The sequence below is a fragment of the Mustelus asterias genome, chromosome 27 (genome assembly GCF_964213995.1).
Source record: "Mustelus asterias chromosome 27, sMusAst1.hap1.1, whole genome shotgun sequence".
NCBI classification, from domain to species: domain Eukaryota; kingdom Metazoa; phylum Chordata; class Chondrichthyes; order Carcharhiniformes; family Triakidae; genus Mustelus; species Mustelus asterias.
In genome coordinates, this window is record NC_135827.1 from 23,979,000 (window position 1) to 24,005,976 (window position 26,977).

The window sequence follows — 26,977 nt, forward strand, 5'->3', positions numbered from 1 at the left end:
TTCCCTGCCATTGAGCCCCCAGCAGTGGAGAGCTCAGGGTTGCTGGCCAGTCAGAGAACAGCAACTGTCCTTTGTTGCCAATGCCAGTAAGAGTGGAGGCAGCTGGTGGCAATGCACCCACTGAAGGTCCAGAATCATTGTGGGGTACCAGACCAAAAATGATTGAAGACAGGATTGGGGTCGCAGACTGCGAGTTGTGGGGTTTGCTGGTGGCAGGGGCTGGAGGGAAGGGTAGGAGGCTGGCTTTCATTATCACCTCCTCCACAATTCCTAATGCTAGTTCATTCACATGCCTCTTAGTGTCATGGGGACTAGCAGGGTAAATATGTGAAGTTACGGAGATAGGGCCTGGGTGTAATTGTTGTCGTTGCAGGCTCAATGGGCTGAATGGCCTCCTTCTGTACTATAGCAATTTTGATTCTAATCGGGCTGATTGCCTGACCAGGAGAGACTCCCAGGAGGCCACTGGTTAACCCAATTCTGTTTCTCTGAACTTGCTACATCAATAAAGCCTTACTTCTCAAGTATCATCATAGGAAACCTATCCAACGCCCTTCACTAGTTGGAATGCAAAATGAGTCATCAAGCCTGCCCCACAGTCATGTGGCTGGAGCATCATGACCAAGCCCTTCCAGCATCCTCACACCACCTCAGCCTTAGCTATGGTAGGAAGTAACTGGTCACCTTTTGAGAAAAGCAATAGAATGGATAAACCCAGGACTAACAATGGAAATTCCTTTTCAACCCCATCAAGTGATGAAAAGCATTCTAGGAGATTCTAATGTTATCTGTAAATCTACACACCCATATGATTCGATCTCTACCCCGGTCAGAAACCAAACTAGCTCCCTCTTAAAAGCACACTGTCAAACTTACCACACCAGCCACCAATGCATTCTGGAGGTTCACTACTCTGGAAAAAGAAGAACCACTCAACAGTCAGTCTATTCCTATTTGCAAAATTCAGTCATACATCCTCACCAAGCAGTTAAACTGGGATAAATTAGCAATAGATGCAGCATACAGTCCTTTTCTATGCTGCAACAGTGACTACACTTCAAAAATACTTCATTTACTATAAAGCATTTTGTGATGTCCTGAAGTTGCAAAAGGTGCTATATAAATGTAAGTCTTTCTTGCAGTCTTTCTTCCATGCTCAGGGTGAATCTTATGGCCATTCAAGCCGGCAGGATTTTCTGGTCCCGTCGCAGTGAATGGAGATTTGGCTGGGTGTCAAATTCTCTGTTCTCGCCGCACCAACAGCGTGAACAGCCAGTAAAATCACACCCTCTGCCTTTCTTTCATTGGCTGGGATTTTTCAGCCCCGCCAGGGTGGAACTCGCCACGAGTGGTCAGCAGTGGGCCAGCCAAAACATCCATCTCAGTGGGACTGGAAAATTCCAGCAGTAGGCAGAGCCTGAAAATCCCGGCCATTATTTTTATAAATCTCCAGGTTTGTGCCACGCCAAAGTTACTGGATCCCGCTACTTACCTGAGTATCCAAAGCTCTTTAAACTAGAGATCATTTTGTACAATTTTCCCAATGCCATCATATCACCAGTTCACCATCTGTGCATATTGTTGATGCTGTGAATTCCTATCCTAACCTGGAAAGATATGCCAAAGGGAAAGGTGAGGGCACTGATGACCTTGACTGTTGTAGGTTGACTGCAAATCGTCTTATAGAAGATGGTCCAACTCTCCAGCTGGTTCCAACCAGGGTCCAAGGCTGGGCCACTCTTGACTTTGTCTAAATTCTTTAAACTAATTTTCCATATGTCATCTTAAGGGCGACCAAGAGGATCATCCAGAAGATGGTAGGTTAATGTGCGTACGAGGCAGGCACCAACGATGTGGATCATCACCAAAGTTCAAGGCTCTCCATCACCCATTCCAAACCAGAGTAGAAAATAAGACTGATAATGTTTTTTCTACTTTAAATGATAGGAAATGAAAAGTTTCAAGTGCTTTTAGAAATCTTACCGCATTGTGTTCCCCTCATTCTCAGATGCACCAAAGCTGCAAGGTACAGTGACTGTTTACACTTGGGAGGGAAACCCTGTAAATATCACCTGTGAGGTTCTTGCTCATCCGCATGCTCTTGTAACCTGGTTTAGAGATGGACAGCAGTTACCGAGCTCCAACTACAGCAGTATAAAGATCTATAACACACGATCCACCAACTACCTTCAGGTGAGAGAATTAAAGTGCAAAGTTTTCAAAGTGCATGTGATACTTTTGGCTGGCAGGGTAGATTGAAAAGGCAAAGTATTCTGTGGGCTTCTGAAGATTATTTTGGAGAACTCCATCAACAAGAAAATGTAGTGACTGGATATGGACTTAATATTCAAAATTAATGGAAAAGATTTTATGACGTTAGATGTACCAGATTTTTTTGTAGATGCTTCATGGAAAACTGTTCTTAAAGAAAGTTTTTAAAAAAAGTTATTTGTGGTTTGCGGTGTAAGCTGAACTTTACTCATTTCTAAGAAAATCAGGGACAAGAATTTTTGGGATAATCCTTTGCCGGTTTGATGATGATTATGAAATGCTGGCTCAATCTATTACTTTGCTTAGAGGAAAACATGAGGCAATGGCATCGTGGTATTGTTGCTGGACTGGCAATCCAGAGACCTAGGATAATGCTCTGGGAACTTGAGTTCAAATCCCACCATGGCGGATGGTGCAATTTGAATTCAATAAAAATCTGCAATTAAAAGTCAAATCATGACCATGGAACTATTGTTGATTGTCGTAAAACCCAGCTGATCCACTGATGTCCTTTTTGAGGTAGGAAATCTGTTGTCTTTACCTGGTCTGGCCTACATGTGACTCCAGTCCCAATGTGGTTGACTCTGAAATGCCCTCAGGGATGGGCAGTAAATGCTGGCCAAGCCAGTTGGATGCCCACATCCCCTGATAAATAAAAAAATAAAATTAAACCTCATGTCGTCAGTGGAACATGACAGTGCCATTGTGTAATCAGCTAGAAACAGGCGAAATTCAATGAGATGCAAAACAGGGAGGATGTTCCCAATGGTGGGGGAGTCCAGAACCAGGGGTCACAGTCTGAGGATTCAGGGTAGACCATTTAGGATGGAGGTGAGGAGACATTCCTTCACTCAGAGTGGTGAGTCTGTGGAAATCATTACCACAGGAAGTAGTTGATGCCTAAACATTGAATGTATTCAAGAGGTAGCTGGATATAGCACTTGGGGTGATTCGAATCAAAGGTTATGGGGAAAAAGCAGGATTAGGCTATTGAGTTGGATGATCAGTCATGATTGTAATGAATGGCAGGGCAGGCTCAAAGGGCTAAATGGCTTCCTCCTGCTCCTGTCTTCTGTGTTTCTATGTTTATTGCCAGCATTCACTTTCTGGCAACGTTTTCCCAAGTTACTCTATCCATAAACCCAGTTAAGACCTGTAAATTACAGAGAGTCAGCAAGTCTCTGGCTGCAAGTCTAGGGCGGCACGGTAGCACAGTGGTTAGCACTGCTGCTTCACAGCTCCAGGGACCTGGGTTCGATTCCCGGCTTGGGTCACTGTCTGTGTGGAGTTTGCACATTCTCCTCGTGTCTGCGTGGGTTTCCTCCGGATGCTCCGGTTTCCTCCCACAGTCCAAAGATGTGCGGGTTAGGTTGATTGGCCATGCTAAAATTGCTCTTTAGTGTCCTGGGATGCATAGATTAGAGGGATTAGCGGGTAAAATATGTCGGGATATGGGGGTAGGGCCTGGGTGGGATTGTGGTCGGTGCAGACTCGATGGGCCGAATGGCCTCTTTCTGTACTGTAGGGTTTCTATGATTTCTAGGTCCTGGTACACATTCCGGGCATGATCTAGACTCGTTACTGGGCTTTAGATACCTGCTTCAGAATGTGATTCAACAACAACTGGTGGAACTGCAAGTGCATGGCCAGCCTTAGTTGGAATGGGCTCATCAATGGCTAAACAACCCACTGGCATTCCGTAGACATGCAGGGAAAAAATGTCACCATGGCAAGGTATTGGGAACTGTCATTGTCTGAGAAGTTGAACAACCACCCCCTGACCCATGCAGGCTTTCAGGGGTGGAGGAATAAGCAGAGAAAATTGAAGATTTGAAGAGCTCTGCAATAATTATAATGAAGTTTGTATTTAATTATTGATGTGTGGCTGCATTCCCTTTCTCTAGGTCACCCCTGATTCAGAAAATGATTTTGGTCCCTACAACTGTACAGCAAGCAACCGTGTCGGTGTGGAATCTAAAGAGTTTATCCTCGTGCAAGCTGGTAGGTACTAGCTTTGTAGCCTTATTTTATTCAGAGAAAGTTCAACTGCCCAAACACATTATTATTGCCGTTCCTCACCACAGCTCACTGGAGTAAAATCCAAATAGTGTATAGCCTGAATTTGTGGGCTTTTTGTATGAAGTGCATTTTGCTGAGTAGGTAGTTATCATTGACACATTGAACCTTCTTTCAGAACATGTAGTACAAATGGTTTGCAATTAACAATGTCTTTGGAAACTGGACACTATTACGTTGACTCAGTCGTATCATTTTGGGGACTGTCCAGTTTAGACAGAAAAACAGGGAATAGCAATAAACTGATCAAACTTAGCAGTCTGTGACTCGTGGGTTACCGCAAGGGTCAGTGCTTAAGGCCCCACCTATTCACACTCTATTTCAATTATTTGGATGCAGAGATTAAATGTAATATTTTCGAGTTTGCAACTGCGAGTCGTGAGAAAGATGCAAAGCAGCTTCAAGCGGATTTAGACAGGATTAGTCAGTGAGCAGTTGGAATATAATGTGGAAATATGTGAAGTTATCCACTTTGATGGAAAAAATAGAAATGAAGAGTATTTCTTAAATTGAGAGAGTTTTGATCACTAAAGGAACGTGGGTGTCCTTGATCATAAATCACTGAAAACTAACATGCAGTTGCACCAAGCAATTCCGAAGGTAAATAGTATGTTGGTCTTTATTGCAAGAGGATTTGAGTACAGGAGTAAGAAGGTTGCTGCAGTTGCATAGAGCCTAGATGAAACTGCACCTAGAATATGGTGTACAGTTTTGGTATCCTTAGCAAAGGAAGGGCATACTGCCAGAGAAGGAGTGCAACAAATGTTCACCAGACTGATTTCTGGGATGGCAGTACTGTCATATGAGGAGAGGTCGAGGAGACTGGGCCTGTATTCTCTCGAATTTGGAAGAATAAGAGGTCTCATTGAAGCATACAAACTTCTTCTCGGAATCAACAAGGTAGATTCAAAAAGGATGTTTCTCCTGGCTTGGGGGAATCTAGAATCAATGGACACAATCTCAGAAAAAGAGGTAGACCACTTAGGACTGAGATAAGAAGAAACTTCTTCACCGAGGGTAGAAAATCTTTGGAATTCTGATTCAGGTTGTTATAAATTCGATGCTATCTCACTGAGTAAAGGAAGAAGTTGGAGACAACTTTCCTTAACATAGGTTTATTCACAAAACCAAGAGAACAAAGGTACAGATTCATCACTTCCCCCCTACCCCAAAAAAAATGGAAACCAGTTTTATATATACTTAAGAATAATACCCTAACCTTTCTCCAATTAGTAGCAGCTGCTCTTACAACTAGAGTGTGCACTTCATTGTGACATGATTGCAACACTAAAGAGGGCTGTGGAGGCCCAGTCATTGAGTGTATTCAAGGCAGAGATCAGTAGGTTGCCACATATTAAGGATATCATGGGATATGCGGTGCGTGTGGGAAAAATGGTGTTAAGGGATAAGATCAGTCATGATAGGCATAGCATGCTCGAGGGGCTGAATGTCCTACTCCTATTTCCTGTGATTAGTGAGGTGAACTTTTGTGCTGGCTGTGCGGATCCTCTTTAACGGGCTCCCTAAAATCATCATTCAGTCGCCAAACACAGAACATAATTTGGCATCTTTCAGCACCGATGACCATGAAATCATTGATGATTGTTGTAAAAACCCATCTGGTTCACTAATGTGCTTTAGGAAAAGAAATCTGCCATCCTTATCTGGTCTGGCCTACATGCGACTCCAGAGCCACAGCAATGTGGTTGACTCAACTGCTGTCTGAAATGGCCTGGCAAGCCACTCAGTACAAGTGCAACTAGGGAATGGGCATAAATGCTGGCCAGCCAGAAACGCCCATGTCCCACAAATAAATAAAAAACAATTGTGAATGGCATTTGAAGAGACTAATTAAGTGGAAAAGATTATACCAGGTGAAAACACTTTTTCTGAGTGAGGCAGAGGAGAAAGTATTTTCATTGCCTCTGCCTCATATTCTTAATGGAACATCTGGCTGCTGACACCAAATGACGAAGTGACTCCCGATATTGGTACACAAATTCAATTTAAAAATGCACTTTCTGTGAATGCAAACTGATAGCTTCAGAAATCCGAAGATGGGAGATGTGCTTCCATGCACATCATTTTGGCAAGTGTGAAAGATTATTACACAAGGAAGTGTGGGAGAAAAGTAAAAGCATTCATCCCATCAAATGTTCTCTTTTAACAAACCATGTCTAATTCTTAGTTTTATGCCTCCCTCGCGACTCACTTAATTTCCTGGGAGCATTAAATAATCACAGGTAAAACTCCCAAGAAAATTACAATTTTTTTTCTCTCTGCCACCCACTTGAAGATAGTTAAGTGAAAGTACCGTGACATCCATCTTAAAATTGCATTCTACGCTGTTCAATCTCCACTGGCTGTATCCAACATAGGTAATTACTGTTGTCTCAGCAGAACAGGAAACACAGTTCTCCATCATCTTTGTCTGTTACTGCATTTTTAACCAGATTTTATCCATCAGCTTCTTAAAGGACTTGATCTGCGGATATCTGTTCTGCAGGTGTACTGATTTGGTTGAAGAGAAATGTTTAATAACCTGCAGTTTTTCTTGATGTTCATTTTGTGCTCCGGGCACTTTGTGAAGCAGACAACATTTAAGAGGATTTAAATGGTTCAGCTTGGAAATGATAAAAGCCTGGATAAGGATACCAGTAGGAGATTTACTGAGGCAGTGGCTAGAGACAGAGGGTGTTACGAAGGTGGGAGTAAGTGGGGTGCGAGGTCGGACGTTCAGCTCCGGATCAAATATGACGCCAAGGATGAAATTGGTGGTGAGGGATGGAATTTGATGTTAGTGTCATGGATCTTCATCCTTCCTAAGGTTCCACTGGAGAAAAATTGCAGTTTAGCTAGGCTAACAGCACAAACAGTGGAGGAGGCACAAGAGTTGGGCTCGGTAAAGCCGAGTGTTGTCAACATGCATGTGGAACCTAATGCCATATCTGTGGATGATGTTGTCACAGGACAGCATGTAAATGAGAATTGCTAGGTGGGGGGCAATATTGGATCCTGGGCAGACCCTGACTAGGGGCAGGAAGAGATCTTTCTATGACCGGGTAGGTTAGAGTGAAACCAGACTGGGGCAGTCCCTCTCGTTTGGACAGTGAAAGAAATGTAGATTTAAAAGGGGGAGGGAGGGGGGTCAGTACCTGAAAAGAGGTTACCATTGATAATATCAAATAGCATGGATGACAAGAAGGGATGCTGAGTGGTCATTGGTGTAGTGCAGAATAGAGTCTTTGGTGTAACTGATGCCTCTTGGGAAAGCTGAGCTCAAAGAGGGCATGGCGGGAGGCGGGAGAAAAATTGGAGAAACGTGCGGGGTCAAGCCTAGTGCAAGGTGGAACCTTGAGAGATGCTTTTTTTGGTAATAAGAGGGAGAGACGCAGTAAAGGCAGATCAATCTTCAGGACAAACAGGTTGATGAGTTCCTCTCGCTTAAGAGTGAAGCAGAGAGAGAGGTTTAAGGAATCAAATAGGGAATGGCGAAAAGAATTCAGGGGTTGAATTCGCATTTCAGGATGATCCTGGAGTGGTGAGCACTTTTGAGCAAGGTGAGTACGATCCAATCATGTTTGATGTGGTCCGGCCAAGTCTAGCGCCAAATATCTAAACTCACATTGCGTAATCCACTTCTGAGAATAGGTTTGTACTAAATAGTGACATATCAGCAACTTTGTTATTAACTGATGGTAAAAGTCAAAAATGAGAAAGAAAAAGATTTTTTAGAACAAAGGGAAGTGGGGAGTAGGAGTCTTTAGCCGTACAGTGCTCAAAATTACACGCGTGGAAAATGTTAAGTGGAACAAAATGCAACATGAGTTTTTTGTGGTGTAGAAATCCAATGTACTAGATTGAAATTATGTGTGACAATCAAATGATTGCCCAGAAGAACAGCTTTTCTCTGCAATGGAGAGCTTATTCCCTTATGCATCCTATGTTGAATCACCGGATGCAAGTTTTCGAAACACTTAGGGTCACATTCAGGTTGGTTTAAATATTAAAGGCTGATAAGGTGCATCTGTAGTAGGTGAAAGCTCATTTAGGATGGGTGCAGCAGGGATTTTTAAGAATGTTTATTGTCAGTGAAAATGTCTTGTATGCAATGCTTAATTCAAATGTTGCTGTCATTACAGTGCTGTAGAGCCCATATTTATGCTTGTGGGAGATTTGATACAATACACAAGTGCTGCTAAGTAAACCAGACATGCTAAATCACATCAGGAAAAAAAAATTGCTTTGCAGTAGTGAGATCACCAAAGCTTAACTATTGCAAGCACTGTCATAGATGCACCATTACTTGATGTTCAGTATCTTGTGCTGCAGTTAATAAAACAGTAATATTTGTGTCTTCAGATTCCTATATACAAATTCCTTGTTCGTACCTTGAGTGAATGAAAATAGTTGAGGCATATGCTCAAATGAGTAACTGTTTTGGCAGTAACAAATGTCTAGGAATAGATTTCTTTCTTTTTGTTTGGGTAGAAAGTGGTTTCACCATTTTAACACTCATGCTGTCCATCACAGAAATTAGTTAATGGAAGAAAATGTACCCATTGTTCTTTAAAAAATTAGATAGGTCCTTTAAAAGTATTTAGCAAAATTACAACACATTATCCTGTGGAGTAAGTGATTTCCTAATGGTTATCATTCACTTTGCATTGCTGTATCTTCAACTTGGAAGATAGTGTAAAGCAGTGGAAATATTCGTAGGCTGATTAATAGCCTCATGGGCCAAGATGTGAATGCTTCTTCCATGGTTGTAACCATCTTTTTACCAGCCCATTGGGTGATTAGCCCTACATGGCAGATGGTCTTTATGGGAGAGGATGGCACTCCCACTCAGTAGTCTTATGTACCCCTCTGGATGTCAATGCAGAATTGCTTCCTGAGATTATTTGGAGTGAAGTCTGAACCTTTTACCTTCTAATGCAAAGATAGGAAAGCTGTCAGCAAAACTAAACTCTCGCTCCATTAGCAAGACAAGTATTTTAGATGCTGAGCAAAATTCGAATAATATGAACATTTTTTTCCCAGTTCATCACCAGGCTTTGTTTCTTCATCATAAAACTTGGTTTATGTCTTTTAGCAACAAACACAAGGCTATTAAATACTGGGTGAGATTGAAAGCTAATTGCAAAATTAATTTGCTATTTATTTAATCAAAGCATGTCTTCTGTTTTCACCAATTGAAAGGAGGGAACTCTACATGAGTTATGTTGTTTTTCTAAATGTTGGAAATACAAACTTGTGGGGGTGTGCCTGGTTTTCAGAAACTCAGGTCATTAAAGCAAGTTTTTTATAATCTTTCTTGTTCCAGAGACCCCATCTGCTCCAACAGTCCTGGATACCATACCCTATTCCAGCACTGTACAGGTCAAGGTAGAAGAGCCAGAATCAACTGGTGGTGTACCAATTCTGAGATACTTGGTGGAATGGAGAAAGCGGGATATGGTGGAATGGTTCACCAAGCATGCTGATGCGAGGGAAGGTAAGTTGCAAAAGACAACAGCAACATGGGAGCGATGAACAGTGAACTTGATCAGACAATTTAATAGGAATTCTTGAATGAAGGGCACTATTTCACATGATGTGTGTGAGTATAAGATGGAGAATCATCCCTTCGTGATCTCAAACTTCCAATGCAAAACCCACTTCTATCAACACTAGGAAAAAAAGCCTTAAAACAAGTTTATTGTCAACCAATCCACTCCAAATTGTACACAGCAAGAGGTGTTTAAAAGTGATTCTATTGGCACCAATCAGTTTATAATTCACTGAGGCCAAGAAATTAAATGGCACCGTGCATGTTTTTGGACCCTAATTAGGTGCCTAAATAGTCTGGGTCTGTACTCCTTGCAGTTTAGAAGAGTGAGGGGTGACCTTATTCAAACATGTAAGATCCTGAGGGAACTTGACAAGGTAGTTGGTGAGATGTTTTTACGAGTGGAAGAGTCTCAAACAAGGAGCCACAGCTACAAGATAAAGGGCCAGTCATTTAAAACTGAGATGCGTAGAAAATTCTTCTTGCAGAGGGTGGGCGAATCTCTGGAATTCTCTGCCCCAAAGTGTGGTGGAGGCTGGATCATTAAAAGTATTCAAAGTAGCAGTGGATAAATATTTGACAGATCGAGGAATAGAGGATGATGGGGCAATGGCACAGAATAGGGACTGAGGACGGCATAGGTCAACCATGATCATATTAAATAGCAGGACAGGCTTGAAGGACTTGGTGGCCTATTCCTGCTTTTATTTATTGTGTTCTCAGCCTCCAATGCAGTAAGCAAGTATTCGACCCTTTCACATATTTCAATTGATATTCGATTGTCCAGAATGAAGCCAGTACAGAAATAAGTCATCACTACCCATCCATCCTGATCCCAGTCATACCCAGCATTCCTGATACTGGCCACTGCTGCCCTTCCTCCCCAGTTGTATTGGCCTAACTATGTTAGGGGTTATGGGATTTACACAGAGAAAAGGATGTGGGGCGGAGTTCTCCCTTGTAAAATTTCTAAGAGTCATAACGACGAGTTTAATGGAGTGATCCACGCCGGTCTCTCAGCTGCGCTCTGCATTGCAATCCTCCCACAATTAGTCACATTTTTGGAGAATTGGAAGTTCCGCGTCAGTACTAGTGGGGGAGCGGGGCCTTAATAGGCCAGTGAGCCTGGCTTCGGCACTTGGTCACCATTTTGCAAGGGCGCCCTAATCTTGCAGTGCACTGGGAGATCCTCCCTCCCCTATGGGCATCAGGACCCCCCTTTCATCAGAGGGATGTAACACCCCCCCACCCCCCCACCCCCCAAACCCTCCCCGACAAGGGTCACCAGCATCAGGGCCCTCCCAATAGGTTCCCCCACCTGATCCCCAGCATGCCCCCACCCCCCACCCACCCACCCACCACGCATCATGATTCACGCCCCCCTCCCCCCCGCCCCCCCGGCACCACTGGTGTGCCAGGTGGGACCCTCTAAATGGGGCACTGCCCAGCCATGCCCTCGACCACCCGGGTGTCTCAGTGGCCTGTGAGCCCCCAGGGTGACCATCGCACCGGGTCTCTGCTAATGATTCTTGCTGTTATTGCGCCGCGTCCGAAGGTCGGTGAATTCTGGGATTTGAATGGGTTATGCATATTTAAATGCTACTTTAAAATGCCAATCGGACTCGCGTCCAGAAAGGGTGCAATGCAGTTCACGCCATTAGGACCGGACCGGGAGAATCGTAAACTATTTGGCGTTGGTGCAAAACAGAATTCTAGGCCCACACACTATTCTCTGGAACCGACTTGATCTACTAATGGCACAGCGAGGTAAGAGAATCACCCTCGTGGTTGGTATATGCAGATTGAAACCAAAAACATGGTATATTCTAGGAGCTCTTGCCCACAGAGCAGAAAATGAAACTGAACAAGAGCCTATGAAACACCCCAATGACATTGCCATCAAATCATGTGAATGGCTTCTAAATCAAACAATGATGCAACCACTTAAATATATAACATCAGACATGTGCCCTCCCTCCACTACCCAGTCCCCTTTATGAACATTGGCTAGAATTGCTGCTTGTGTTGAGGTGACCCGAACTTGAATCCTCTTCTCCCATGAGGCGTCTGTAAATGCCCATTAGGTATCTCACTGGCTCAGTAATGGTGAGGCCTGAGCCACAATGTTGTATACACCTAGGATCTATCCATTCATAGGCAGGGATTGTTCCCTTGCTCCCTGTCTGCCCGTTTTTGGGGACATTGTGGAATATTTGGGCCCTAGGTAGCCATTATTCTTGGGTGAGCTTTCACACCATGTTGGAAATCTATTCAGTCATCTGGAACATCAAAACCAAGCTGATTCAGTCCCTATCATGTGCACTTCCAGCAGAAATTTTCTGGAAAGGGTACAAGAACATTGACAAATTTTCCATTGCTACTTGGAGAATAATAACACTACATGTAATGTCTCTTTTGTCATCTCAATTGAGATGGGCAAGCTCAGTGTAGACCAGGCATCATCTTGGTATTACGTTCAATTGTTGCCTGGAGCAATTGTCTGAATTTCTTTGAGGAACTGCAAAATATCTTTTGAATAGCAAATTATATTGATATACTCTTATATCAAAAAAATAAATTTAATACTGCACGTTGAGACGGACATTCATGCTAGTTTTTTTTATCATTAACAATTGATTGTGTGCAGGAGTGATAAGCTCAGAGGATGCCATGAACTAGGTCTTGACCTCCATAAATGAAAGGTGTCTAATGACTCAATGTATCATCTATACCCTGCCAGTTGACTTAAGTATCCAATTTATATTTAACTCTTGTGCTTACACATAGGTATGGATATAAATTAAAAAATATAGGTGTGGTATGTGCTCAATAAATGCACATAATTATTGGTACATTGAGATAATTGGATATAAATGATTAAATAGAAGATATATGTATCCAATGGGGTTGATTTTTACACTAAAATAAGAACACTTGATAGCTTAAGTGTTAAGTGATAGCTTAAGATAGTTTAAAGCATTTGCACAAAAATAATTATAGTTGATGGAAAACACAAGAAATAGTAGGGATAGTTATGTAGCTGCACACAAACATACCAGCATCATAATCCGAGAGAGTTATGAAGATGATGTCCTATTTGGCATTGAATGTTAATACCCTAAATACTCAAAGAAGAAAGCAAATTACTTCAAGGAAACTTGAGAGATCGGAGTCCAGTCCAGATAATCCTCATTATAAAGCTTTCCATTAAAAAGTATCCCTATCATATTTTAAAGTTTATTTATCAGTGTCACAAGTAGGCTTACATTAACACTGCAATGAAGTTATGTGAAAATCCCCTAGTCGCCACACTCCGGAGCCTGCTCAGATACACTGAGGGAGAATTTCGCATGGCCAATGCACCAAAACAGCACGTCTTTCGGACTGTGGGAGGAAACCGGAGCACCCGGAGGAAACCCATGCAGACACAGGAGAATGTTCAAACTCCACACAGTGACCCAAGCAGGAAATCAAACCTGGTTCCTTGGCGCTGTGGGGCAGCAGTGGTAACCACTGTGCCACCTTGCCGCTTCCTGTAGCTGGTCTGATACATTTGTTTTTTGGATTTGGCATGACCTCGAACAATCAGTAATGCCTCCATTATAATGCTTAAAATGTGTGGTTTCTAAGGTGGCCGCCACAATCTGGGTAAAGAGAAATAAAACCTTATATCTCAGCCTATTTGCATTAAGCAATTGCCTAATATCATTGCTGCTGACAATGTAAAGGCCATGTCAATGTCTTATTAATTACGTTGTTAAAGTTTAATGGCAGTTACAATGTTAGTTTTAACAGAAATTACGTTGTTAAACAGGCGATGGGTATTTGTGCACCTATTAATGGGGATAACTAGGACACTGGTGGGAGGGTTGGGTTTGAACTAGTGGTGACTGGGTTTGGAGTAGTGTTGACTGTGAGCTAAGTCAATAAACTCTCTCCAGCAGCGTCTTAGTTTTAACTTCACCAATCACTTTGGATCCAATTAACAAGTTATGGACCTTCAACAAACTTAACAAGGTTGTGAAAGTTTAAACCTTGAAGGAACTAATCTCACCAAATATCAAATCCGTTAGGGAGGCTCAGGTTAGTTTGTATCTCTGACAACAAACATTAAATGTAGAGCCAGCCTTGTCCCATCCTGTCCCTCAGCAATGACAGCACAAACCTCCCCCCCCCCCCCCCCCCCCCCCCACCCCACTTCTTTTTGACAATACTAGAAGGTCTGGAGAAAAAAACTGGCTGTTTCTTTTGAGTCAAAACCTAAAAATTCGCTATTTTTAAGGAAAATTCCACCCATAGTTTTAAAATTTGTAACATCTTCATCCATGTACTGGGCATGACATCATACAGGCCAGTTGAGTTAGAATGAGAAGTATTCAGTTCAATAATTTGATCTGAATGCAGTGTAGACAAAAAATTAGATATTTCAATAGCCAAAAATATCAATTTCCAGGTCCATTGTCTGTTCCCCCTGTAGGCCTTGTTGATGAATGAAGGTTTTCATTCACAAATGGTGAAACAATATGGAATGTGAAGAATAGTTGGAAAGCAAGTCATATATTCCAAATTATAATTGTCTTGCAATTGTGTCTTTGTCTGTATATGCTGTGTTTGTGAACCTACCTTTCCGCTCACCTGAGGAAGGAGCAGCGCTCCGAAAGCTTGTGATTGCAAATAAGCCTGTTGGACTTTAACCTGATGTTGTGAGACTTCTTACTGTGTCCATCCCAGCTCAACGCCGGCATCTCCACCTCATTCCTTTATAAGGCAGTGTCCTGGCGAAGTAAAAGAACAGGATATTTATTGCATGTACATAATGCTATTTTGGCCAAAAATACTACTCAAATCCAAATTTGTTGTTGCTCTCTGCCAAGATAATAAAAATATCCAATCACTTGACAACCGATAGGATTGGTAAAACTCATTTGTAAACAAGCAGGGTGGTCAAGATGAAACTAATTCCCATGTTTGAATGTTGCAGAGGCACAATAAAAGTTAGAAACCCCAGCTAAAAAAAAAGAAGGCAGCTGCTTTCTTAATGATATCAGAATTTTTGGAGTTGCCTTGAGTTATTCGTGGTGCTGCTAAAATGTTTCCTTTATTGCCAAGATAAAAGTGCTCTCCGTTTAAAATGTCACTTCCATTTGATTAATGAGAGTCATTGTACAAGACAACTTTAGACACTTGAAGTCAAGCAATTAAAGTGTTACAAATCATTAAAATAAAAGTTTGGGTAGATTTGTTTCAGTTAATCCAATGATGAATCTTCATGAATGTATTATTATTTGCACATCAGTGTAAATTAGTCTGAATTATTGACCTTTCGATCATTGGCAGGTTCAGGAAAAGTTTTAGAGGAACAAGATTTATTCAGTTTTCAGCTCATGTGCAAACCAATCAAGTTGAAAGCTATGTTCCATGTTGAAATTAAGGATGAATCAAGACATATAGAAAGGAAGCAGGAACTTTTATTTTGCATCAATAGGATATATGTTTCACAATCTGTCAATTACTTCCATTATCATCTTTCTACATGCAATTTTCTTTGCTCATCACCTATAGAATGTAAAAGGATTGCCTACTTGTACACCTTTCCACTGTCTATTTGTTAGCATTAAATTCTCTAAGAAATTATGATCGAACTTTGTAATAACTGCGGTAGATCTGGGAAATGTTATTCTGCACTATAAATTCAGGGTTATGATACACTGTTTAATATTTGACAGTCTTAGGTTCAGACAATGTCATTACGGTCAGTGGACTGTCCCCAGAAACCACGTATAGTCTGCGGTTATCTGCCATCAATGGAAAGGGAATCGGTGATGCAAGCCAGATCACAAAGTTCAAGACAGAACCAGTTCGTAAGTACAAGACGGTTATTTCACCACTTGGTTTAAACTGCTTGTTGCAGTGTTGATTTGAATCAATAAGGAAATGCGAATTGAACCTTTAGACTCATTAGCTTTATCATTGTTTTTGAAACAAATATTTTAAGGGCTTCTTACTCTGAGATAGAATTGACCCCCCCCCCAACAAATGAAATGCTATTGCATTGTAATATCAAATAGGGCTCAGAATGCTGCTACTATTTTAGTCGCAATGTGTTAAAGTGTTGCTAATATTAGAGTTACAATATTTCCTGCACTGTTTACAGATGAATTGGTTCAATGTTCTTCATGTTTAAACTGTTAAAGAAGGTTGTTTTCTATTAAGAGTTCAGGACAGAGTGAAGACTGAAGCCTACAGCATTGGAATGGATGGAAAATGCTTTTTGTTATACGTTCATATCACTTGTATGTATAAGATACTTGCTGTGTGTCATAAATGCCCTGAAAGAATTTTATTATCGGAAAACTCCGAATGATTCTGGTTTAGGTGCTTGAGATAAGCTGTTATCTGAAGTCACTGTCAATCCACCCCTGAGATTCTGGTTTATTAAGTATTGAGAAAGGAGATAAAGGATGCCTTTCCCGATGTAAAATATTTCATTGAAATGAATTGCAAATTTATAGTACTGATCACCAGCTCAAATTTTGCACCTAATCTGGGAAGTGCCAATCCTTAAACATGTAAATGGCAGGGCCAAGATGTCTCCTTCTGAAATTAGGTCGGAGAGAGGAGCCTAGCATTGACATTCACCTGTGTCACAATTGGCCAATAAACTAAAGTGCGTTCTGTAATCAGGCTATATCTTCAAAAAGTGAACACTTTGGTTTTCTTCTTCGTTGAAAACTCCATTCAATTTGACAAATGCAGTTACACGAAGGTGGTGTTCATCACTCAGCAGTGATTGCATAGTATAAGAACAGCCAACAAAAGAACCACATTCAGTGTTTCTTGTTTCTAATATTGCAGAAAGTAAATCTAGATTTTTTAAAAAACTAAGTACGTGGGTGGTTAATTCTGAGAAATCTCTTTTTCAAACTCTTCAAAAAATGGGCAAAACATTAGCTGTGCGATAGTACTGCAACATTTGTTGTTTTACAGGGTATATTTTATGGACATGAAAACCTCATAGTTTACCGGCATGAAAGCAAATAAAGAAATAAACCCAGTTGTACAAAACTGCAGGCCCAATACCCATCGATCATGCACATATATAATATATATTGCGCAAAATGGGGATGATAAAATGTTTCAAAGAATTATACAGTATTAATTTGCTCACCAACTTGACATCCATACAAATTAGAGTGAGGAATAGTGTGCCAAGTTTCAGTTATGTTGATAGTCTTCTGTTCTTGTGGTATCTGTATGCTACAGATACCTGAGAATTGTGAGATGAAGTAGCTTCTCCTTCCTGCTCTTTGTTAATTACAGTGAAACATATGGAGAATGGAGTAAGGGGAAGAAAGCATGTAGGTTATCATTTTAATTTCCACTGGTGCTATGAAGCATCATGCACAACTAAGCAGAGTCCCGTTTAAACCCTATATTTAGCTTTTAATTAAATACACATTAATGTTTTCCTCTCCTTTATTATCACCATTAGTATATTTTTTTCAAAGCTGCAAGTGTCAGCAAAGTTTGCCTAGATAACAAACAGTAGATCTGTCTGTTGTGATCACTGCTGACCGCATAATTATTGTGGTAAAATCTGTTTAATTTCTGTCTTTAAACCTTCACTCTTTTGGTCTGAATCATTTTTACGTCACCCCTCTTTACACCTTTTCTTTTTCTTTCCATTCCTCTGTTCTCTTCTCATCTGTGTCCATTACAGTGGAAGCAGTATTCACTGGTGAGCCAAGTAAGTTCATCCCTAAATCCTGTTCATTGTCACTGTTCATTGTTTTAAGGTTTTACTTGATAGCCTTAAGGTGTATTTCTGGCAGTGCAATACTGTGCCATGAAACCTGGTGGCACAGTAGGTTGGCATGCCGATGTGTTAGGTCATACAGTGAGTTCATGCTTGGGTCAGTTTTCTGGTCTCCCAGGTCAAAGAAACTTAAGGGACTTATCACTTTCCAGGCAGCTTCTATGCATATTTTCAAAGATAGTTACAAAGCAGCATAACTGATGTCACGCATTTGTCCATGTCTAACTTGGTGATAAATGAATGACTAAAAAAAAAACACACATTCCATCAGTGTACCAATCATTTGACATTTGATCACCAGGTATGTACAGATGTAACAGCAATTGTCTTGCACAGCGTTGTATTTTACAATTTACTTTCTTTTTTGCTGCTTGAATTTTCTTTATCTTAAGCCTATAATTCCTCTGACAATTCTTGTCACAAGGAAGTAGCCATTTTTTAAAATTTGAGACTAGTTGGCAAAGCAGCAAAGTAAATAAGAGTATTTCTGCTGGCAGAAGGGTTACATTTTAATATTTGTAGCTTGGGAGATATCATTTGACAGCATCACCTTTATAAAGATCAACTCCAGTGTAATATATCAGTCTTTGTATTAACATAGGGTGACCGTAAACTTTCCCCAATTGCCTTTGTAGTCCGTAAGTCGCAAATGAATGTGAACACAAACTTTGGTTACAGGTTATTTGCAGGTTACTTTTTTTTCCATTTTAAACAGTAGTAAGCAATGACAAGGGATCAGCACAGAAACAGCACAAAGTGACAAGCAAGGTTCTGCCCCACCTTAACCTGTGGAAAGATAGGTTGTGTGTTAACCAAATTTAATTGTGACTGTGAATGATTTCTTCCATCAGTGATATTTTTTGGATTCGAAGCCCTGGGTGCCTCGGCGATGTCAGGTTTCCTAATCTCCGCATTTGGCAACTGTTGCCATCTTCATAATTTTACAAAGCAGAAGTCAAATTGTGATACTGTGTTTTCTATTAATGAGGTTTGCTCCATTCTGCTAGTGGCGGTTGCGTGAAACATTTACTCGATCATGCTACAGGTTTTGAATGGTATTAATAGTGACCATGTAGGATAGCTGTGGTACTTGAGGGAGCAATTTTGCACTATTTCTAACCTAACTTGAACATCAGACTCCGTGAATAATAAAACGGGTACCTGATCGTGTTAGTTTACCCTTTAATAACAGGTTACTAAAAAATACTGACACCACGCCCCGCCGCCCCCCCCAACCCCATGTCTTTATAGGGAACAAACTTTTCGTAAGTACATGACCTAGCCAAGCATTAAGATGTAAAGAGGTTGAATGTGATGAAGTGCATGATAAACTAAGCAGTAACGTGAATGTGGTAGCCAAAAGAATATTTTCTTTGTCAAGTGACTGCAACACTTTGTCCTGGCCATGGGTTAGCATATAAGGATATTAATTGATGATAAGTGCAAGAATTAGATTAATATTTATGCATACAGAACACTGGCTTTAATATACTTCTTTTACTTAATATTCTGGGAGCAGTTACTGTAATCCTACTGAACATTGTGTGGATCTGAGTCATCAGTGTGTGGGAGAGAATAATTTGGATCAACTTTCAAGTAACATGCACGTCTGTAACTAGAGCAGTGCACAAGCAGATATCAATAGAAATTCAGAAGGTAGATACATAACCTTGCAATAAATTAGCATGACCTTGCTTGTATAAGCCACCTCAGGCAAATGATGATTGTCTTCAATTAGGGTTCAAACTCATCCTTATCGTGAATATCTATTCCGCATTTGTACAGGTATCAAAAATTTCACCAAAAAAAGCAGAGCTAATGCGTCCTAAAAATAATTAAAAGGAAATGTCTTGTTACCACTCACCAGTTAATTGATGGTTCTGTATAGAGAAGCAAGCATTACAACATTCAAACAGGCGAGTGTCATTATGTTCCTCTGAAGATTGGCAGACTTCTACAACATTTAAAAAGAGTGGAAAGTCACAACCACCCCTTATCAAAACTGATGCAGTACCTTTCACTTTATCCTGTAATTTCCTTTATGCCCCAACCCAAACATGTCCACTTATGGGCACCTTTTTTTAATCTAATCAGAAATATGACGTGTATAGAAATCATGAAGTATGGAATAGCTGATTACTTTTTAGAACTGTAAATGCAAAGCACACACATTTCTTTCTATCTCACACTATTTATTTGACATTCCGAGTTGAGTTGTTTTTCCTTTGGATGGATAATCATCAACCTGCATCCTTAAGTGGCAATAAGTAATTGCTGCAGATTGTCTACAATCATTTTGCACTCTTCCAGTAGGTGACTTTTAAGTCGCACCATGATTTTATAATCTAAACTGAGAGGTGACGCTGCTAGTTTCCAGCAAAATCAATATGTGTTACTGTCTTAGAAAAAAAATCACCCCCCTTGTGACTTGTATCTTGAAAGCTTATCTCTTACTTTCAAGTTCATTTATGGGACGTGAGCATCACTGGCGAGGCCAGCACTTTTATTGCCCATACTCATAAAATCCCATGGAATCCCGACAATGCAAAAGGGGGCCATTCGGCCCATCAAGTCTGCAACAACTCTCCGAAAGATCATTTTGCCCAGGCCCACCCCACCCCACCCAATCCCCGTAACCCCACACATTTACCATGCCTAATCCAACCAACCTAAACATCTTTGGTCACTAAGGGGGAATTCAGCATAGCCAATATACCTAACCTGCACATCTTTGGACTGTGGGAGGAAACTGGAGCACCTGGAGGAAACCCACGCAGACATGGGGAGGGTATGCAAACTCCACACAGACAAGCACCCAAGGCCGGAATTGAACCTGGGTCCCTGGCGCTGTGAGGCAGCAATGCTAAACACCATTCCGCCCATATTGTCCTATGACTGATCAAAGAGAATAAATATTGGAGGCTTAAATGGATTGGCAAATGTGCATTCGCCCTAGGTAAAAGATAATGGGTAGAGCTTCCACTTTGGGTGTAATTGGTGATCAAGATAGAAATTGTGCCTATTTTGAGAAGCGTTTTTAGTCTAGTTTCCATTCACCACTTCCTTATTGCTAAACACAAAATTTGTCATGGACCAGTGTAATTGGGCAGCATTTTGAAACTTAATTTTATAAAAGACGATAGCTTATACTCCTTGATGTACTTAATAGTGGTCTGACTAGTTCAGTTTGATTAATAGAGCTGAAAATGGATTTATCACAAAAGAAGCACATTTAATTAATGTCAATCCCGCACCATGTGAGCAACCCTATTTTAACTTACTGAAAATTACTTTCTTTTAAAAATACAGAACCACTCACTAGTTATATTGGACCCAGTAATCTGCCTCTCAAAATTGCACTCAAAAACCTTGTTTAAAAAGAACTTGCATTAGTGTATTTTCTCTGAAGAGTCAGTATAACTTTCAAAAGGCCCACAATTAGTGAAAACTCAACCTGGGGGCAAGACCAGTTTTGTGGATGGCTTCCAGCATGACCCATTTTAAACCAGCACCAAATATTGCAGAAACTCTATTTGCACTGATAATTTTTACAGAAAATTCTGAGACATTGTATATGACTTGTGCTAATTTTGGGAATATTGTGGGGAAAACAACACATCCGAACAAACACTTTAACCCCACAAACTGCAATACATTTGCTATATACACATATAAAAAAAGATATGAAATGTGTTATAGAGATGTGTGTTCTTAGTGGTAGATTTTAAACTACTAAATGCTTCTGGCATTGATTTTTATTGCGCCAAGTGGAATGGAGGCAGTCCAGAGAAGGTTCACTCGGTTGATCCCGGATATGGAGGGATTTTCATATGAGGATAGGTTGAGTAATTTGGGCCTGTACTCATTGGAGTTTAGAAGAATGAGTGGTGACCTTATTGAGACATATAGGTTTCACAGGGAGCTTGACAGGTGTAATGTTTAGAGTTTAGATATATAAAACCCTTCTAATTAAAACTAATTCTAAGATCTGAATTTTTAATTTCTAACACTAGGGTCTTCTGTTGTGCTTGACCTACAAGGTGTGAATAACTACTATTTATGAATCAAGTAGAATTTATTAAACAAGATTTTACATATTCTTTAAACAAGCAGTGAAGACAGCATAGAAGTTTCTCATCTCTCAAGATCCGAGAAAGTCTTGGTGTTGTCAGCACAGGTGATGTCCCTCTTTTTTGTCTTTTTCTTTGAAGTGATGTTGAACTGTGTCCAGAAGAGTCATACTCCAGAAGCCATGGTATCACTCTGCCAATGAAAATGATGATTTCTTAACTTTTCTCCCCAGTCTCCCATTCCTCCTTCCATTTTTTGGCGATGGCCCAAATTCACTCCCCCTACTTGCGATAGGACACAATTCATCTTGTGTCACCCCACCTTTGCAACAACCCCTAATATAAACTCTGGAAGTTTACATTCCATCATAAACATGGGGCAGCACGATGGCACAGTGGTTAGCACTACTGCCTCACAGTGCCAGGTATCCAGGTTCAATTCCCGGCTTTGGTCACTGTGTAGAGTCTGCACGTTCTTCTCATGTCTGCGTGGGTTTCCTCCGTGTGCTCCGGTTTCCTCCCTCAGTCCGAAAGATGTGCTGGTTAGGTGCATTGGCCATGCTACCCGAACAGGTGCCGAAGTGTGGCGACTCAGGGATTTTCACTTCGTTGCAGTGATAATGTAAGCCTACTTGTGACATTAATACATTAACTTAAAAAAAATGCATTTTCTTTCGGCTACCGAGAAGCATATATAAAATCGCATTCTCTTGTCAGTACATCTTAACCAAAGCCCCACACTAAAGCTATTAAAATCGACTGTTAAGACCACTTCTTATTGTGATATCAGAGAATAAAGGATTCCTCTCTGGTATAGATCAATTAAATCATGCATCATTTGTTTAAACAGTGTCATCCTAAACTCTCATTGTTTTGGCCATTCCTTCAAACTAAACACCTAATTGTAATTTATCCATCAAGACAGCTTCAACTCGACTCAAATGAGATCTGGCATAAAACAAATCCAGTTTGTTTCTTCACAAACATCTGCTTTTCTTGTTTGCCCAACTATCGTGACTGTTAATTGCCCAACAGCAAGTCAGAGCTGAACCACTTATTCTGTAAAAGCACAGTTTAAAATTAAAATCCATAGACATTACAGATTCTAAAAATTAGTAGAATTATCAAAATATTACACAGGGTAGATGTTGAGAGGTTGTTTTCCCTTGTGGGAGAGTCTGGAACCAAAGGGTATAATCTCAGAGTAAGGAGTCGCGCAGTTACGATAGAGATGAGGAAGATTTTCTTCTCTGAAGGCATTGAATCCGTGGAATTCTTCACTGCAGAGGGCTGTAGGGGGACCATTAAAGGGTGCGATAGACATTTTTAATCAGTAAGGGAATCAAGGGTTATGGAATTAAGGCAGGAAAGCGGAGTTGAGGATTTCATATCAGATCAGTCATGATCTCATTGAATAGTGGAGCATACTCGATGGGCTGAATGGCCCATGTATGCTCCTACATCTTATGTTCTTATGGTGCTGACTGCTAAACCATTAATCTAGTTGCTGTGGATACAGGAAAATAAATTTGTTTAGGTTAAGCAGACTTGCATTGATTCCCTGGGTTTGGCGGGGTTGGGGGGAGCGCGAGGTTAAGGTTTTGAGAGGGAGGTGGGGAGAGCATGGTTCAAACAGTGATCTTCACTGACATCAATGAAGAGCGTGGCCTTACTTCCCATCCCAGGGAATTGGCTTCAGTCTGCTTTGCCATTCTTGAAAGCTATATAACCAAATTCATCCCCCACAATATGCTGTACCACTGATGGATAAGCACATTTTCTTTTTAGAGAGCTTAACTTCTGTCTGGTGATTATCAGTAAGTTCCACCACTAAAGCAAAGGTGAAGAGCGATGGCATGAACTGTGAATTGGATGGAAATAATCATTCAAAGATATAGGCCAGGATTGTCCCAAAAAAAAGCTAAGTGCCCAATGGGCAGGAAAAAGAGAGATTTTCCTGCCTGTTTTTTTTGGGTGAATTTAGTTTCACAAATCTCCGGCACTCTGTGCATCACAGAGTGTCCCAGGGTGGTTCACACCGGTAAGGGGGGATGGGGCCCTTTACCGTGCGAAAGGCCGACAGCATAGTCCTGAGTGGGTCACTGCGCATTCGCCAAGCTGTCAGTGGGGAGATCAACGCATGCGCACTGCCTGCCCCCCCACCCCCCCCCCCCCCCCCCCCCCCCCATTTCCGGCCTCCTGATGTTATCCCCGACTTCCCACACCCCCAATCGATGGCATTCCCGATTTCCACCCTTTCCTCCCGCGATCGCCGGCCCACGATATTTTTCTTTGCAACCTGCTGGTAGTCTGGCACATTAACTATATGGTGACAAGTAAGTGTTTTATCTGCTTAACGGAACTGTGGGAATAGCATGGTGGTCACACACAAATCCTGGTCTGTTTTATATTTTGAAGGCCCTGCATTGTGTCATTAACTATAAAACAGCAATTTGTAAGCCTTTTTTTTATTTGCAGAAATGTGATTGAAAGTTGGTATGCTGTGCAAGTGCTAAATGTTTTGATGCAGTTTCATGGTGCGTTATAATCCATTAGAATGGGAATTTGAATCAACTGGAAACTAGATCGATTCATATGCCCAGTGTCAGAATAGTTAAATGCAACAATTGCCATTAATGTCCATTTAGCTGTCAGTGTAAATGAGTTATGTTTCCAAGATGGTCATGTTGTGAATATTCCTTAGCTTTTATTGAAGCGTGATTTACTATCTCATAACATTATAAACATCACCGACAACAGAGACTGATTTATGGTTAGTAAGAATTATGTGATGTCTGGTTCATTTCATTCTCAAATCGCCATCCTTATTTACATTGGTTAACACCAGGATGGTAATTAAAGACATGATTTTCAGCAGTTTGTAATGGGTCTGATGCTAATGGTGATGGGGAGGAAGGCTTCGTTGAAAACTAGCACAAGATGTGTTTTGGTTCAATAGGTTTCATGAGCTACATATCCAGTGGTAGAATAAGTTACATTCTTTTTAATTGGAATGCTGATCCTTGTCCTGTTCAGTTTAATCTGCCTCTCGTCACCACAAAACGCCAGTCAGCTTCTGAATGACAGCAAGTCTAGAAACAATTGTAGGCTTTAATTAAATATTTTCTTCCGTTTCATCTGGGGTGTGTTTAGTTAAGATGCAAAGAGCGGAATGTCATTTGAACCATCACGCAGCAAAAGCACCAGCAAAGGTTGGGACAATAAACAAGGCTGAATCAGTGAAGTTGGGTATCAGTAATTGTACTGTTGGAACTTTAATGTGAATCTCGCCATTTTGATTACCCGTGCTTGCTGACTGCTTTTCATTGTTCTCAGGGAGCCTGCGATCTGCAGAATTATAGTGTTTGGCTGCAGGCTTGGGCTTTGCTTTTATAGCTACTGTGTAGGAACTCTCAGTGGGGAAGTAAGCTAAAAGAAATTGCAAAGTCCTATAGCTAGTAATTATTGATGTTGAAAGCTTGTCTAGATTGGCAGCTGCTTGACTGCTCACTAGCTTATCTCAAGGTCAGAACAAAACAGCAAATTTCTTTTTGTGCTGCATTTTTTAGTTATGATTGGTTGGTGTTTTATAGGAACTGAATCCTGATGGATGCTCTGAAAGCTTTGTATAAATCAAGTGATCTCGTTTGTCATTGAGAGACACAATATCCATCCAGTGGGTCGAGCAGGATTAGAAGACCTAGGGCAAAGGGGTGATTAAAGAGCTAATTTCAGAGGGAGAGGAGATGGTGGGAGAGGCCAGGGGAGATGAAAAGGAGATTGAGTGGATGAAGGAAGAGGCTACTGGGGTGCACAAATTAGAGGGAGAGGCTAAATACTCCATCAGAATGTTCTTCATTCTCCCAGGACCAGAATTTCACATCAGCAGTAGAACAGGTCCTTGTCTTCTTCTAGGCTTGCCTTTCTTCACAGGAAGGAACAAAAGGAGTTCTGGGGAATGGTTATATTGTTTCACTCTTTCAGTAGGGGAGGTATGACAAGCTGTTGATTGGGTCTTCAACGTGGCAAAGCCAAATTGAACTTTCAGATTCACAACTGCATTAAATAGCAGAAAGGGGAATGTTACATGCACGCTTAAAACCATTTCTCCAATAACATCACCATAGGAGGCTTGTGAAGGCGTTAGAAAGGGTGCAGGAAAGATTCTATGGTTCCAGAGATGAAAACCTTTAGTTACATAGCTAAAGTTAAGAAGTTTAGTCTGTTCTCTTTGGAGAAGAGAAGACTGAGAGGAGATGGCTGGAATTCTCTGACCTTGTCTGTGGCTGGGATTTTCCAGTCCCGCTGCAGTGAATGGATGTTTTAGCTCAGCGCCAAATTCTCCATTCTCCCTGGCCAAACGAGATTGGGGAATCCTGGCTGATATAATAAAGGCATACAAAATCATAAGATGTCTAGACAGAGTACAAAAGAAGAAATTGTTCCCATTAGTGGAAAGATCGAATACTAGAGGGCACAAATTCAAGGTAATTGGCAAAAGAAACATTGGTGACATGAGCAAAATCTTTTTCAGGCAGTGAATCGTTAGGATCTGGAATGTACTGACCAAGTATGGTGGAGGCAGGATCGATGGGGGCTTTCAGGAGAGAATTCGATCATTTGCTGAAAAAAAATTGCAAGGCTGTGGGAAAGGGCAGGGGGGTGGTACTAAGTGAATTGTTTCTTCAGGGGCCAACAGAGGTAGAAACTAGAAGCAGAAGTAGGCCATTCAGCCCTTCGAGCCTGCCCCACCATTCATTATGTTTGTGGTTGATTGTCAAACTTAATATATAGAAACATATAGATATGAAATGTTGTCCATGAAATATTTTATACAGACACTTCAACCAGTTTATTACATTTATCTCAAATGCCTTTACTTTCGGAGGCAGATAAAGGACCGGTTCAAACTTAGCTTTATTAAACACTCACCGATTCAAGAAACAATTCTTGCATAATAGATTAAGTTTACTTTCTCCAAACTAGGCTAATTGCCCGAGAAATAGATACTACCCGGTTTGGTGAAATCGATTGGGCCGCTGGATTCAATTCACTGACCTCATGGCAACACATGAACTCATGTTATCATGAAGGTGGATCTTGCACACCTTTTTCCGTTGTCCCAGGTCACAGTAGGTTTGGTGGAGTCTTCACTGGAGTTTGTCTTGAAAAATGGCTGTTTTTATCCTTCTC

General features: G+C 41.1%; 1 protein-coding gene across 10 annotated transcripts in view; it reads left to right on the plus strand.

Moving 5' to 3' along the window:
• Positions 1 to 26,977, plus strand: part of LOC144479872 (neural cell adhesion molecule 1-like) — a 525,390-nt gene that overhangs the window by 397,329 nt on the left and 101,084 nt on the right. For 5 of the 10 annotated variants that reach the window (XM_078198900.1, XM_078198897.1, XM_078198899.1 and 2 more), the window contains 4 exons: positions 2,009 to 2,193; positions 4,176 to 4,272; positions 9,674 to 9,844; positions 15,625 to 15,759. In XM_078198900.1, coding sequence (XP_078055026.1) covers positions 2,009 to 2,193; positions 4,176 to 4,272; positions 9,674 to 9,844; positions 15,625 to 15,759 — 588 coding nt within the window. Of the gene's footprint in view, positions 1 to 2,008; positions 2,194 to 4,175; positions 4,273 to 9,673; positions 9,845 to 15,624; positions 15,760 to 17,618; positions 17,646 to 26,977 lie in introns of all 10 variants that reach the window. The other 5 variants (XM_078198898.1, XM_078198895.1, XM_078198891.1 and 2 more) reach the window with 2 other exon arrangements.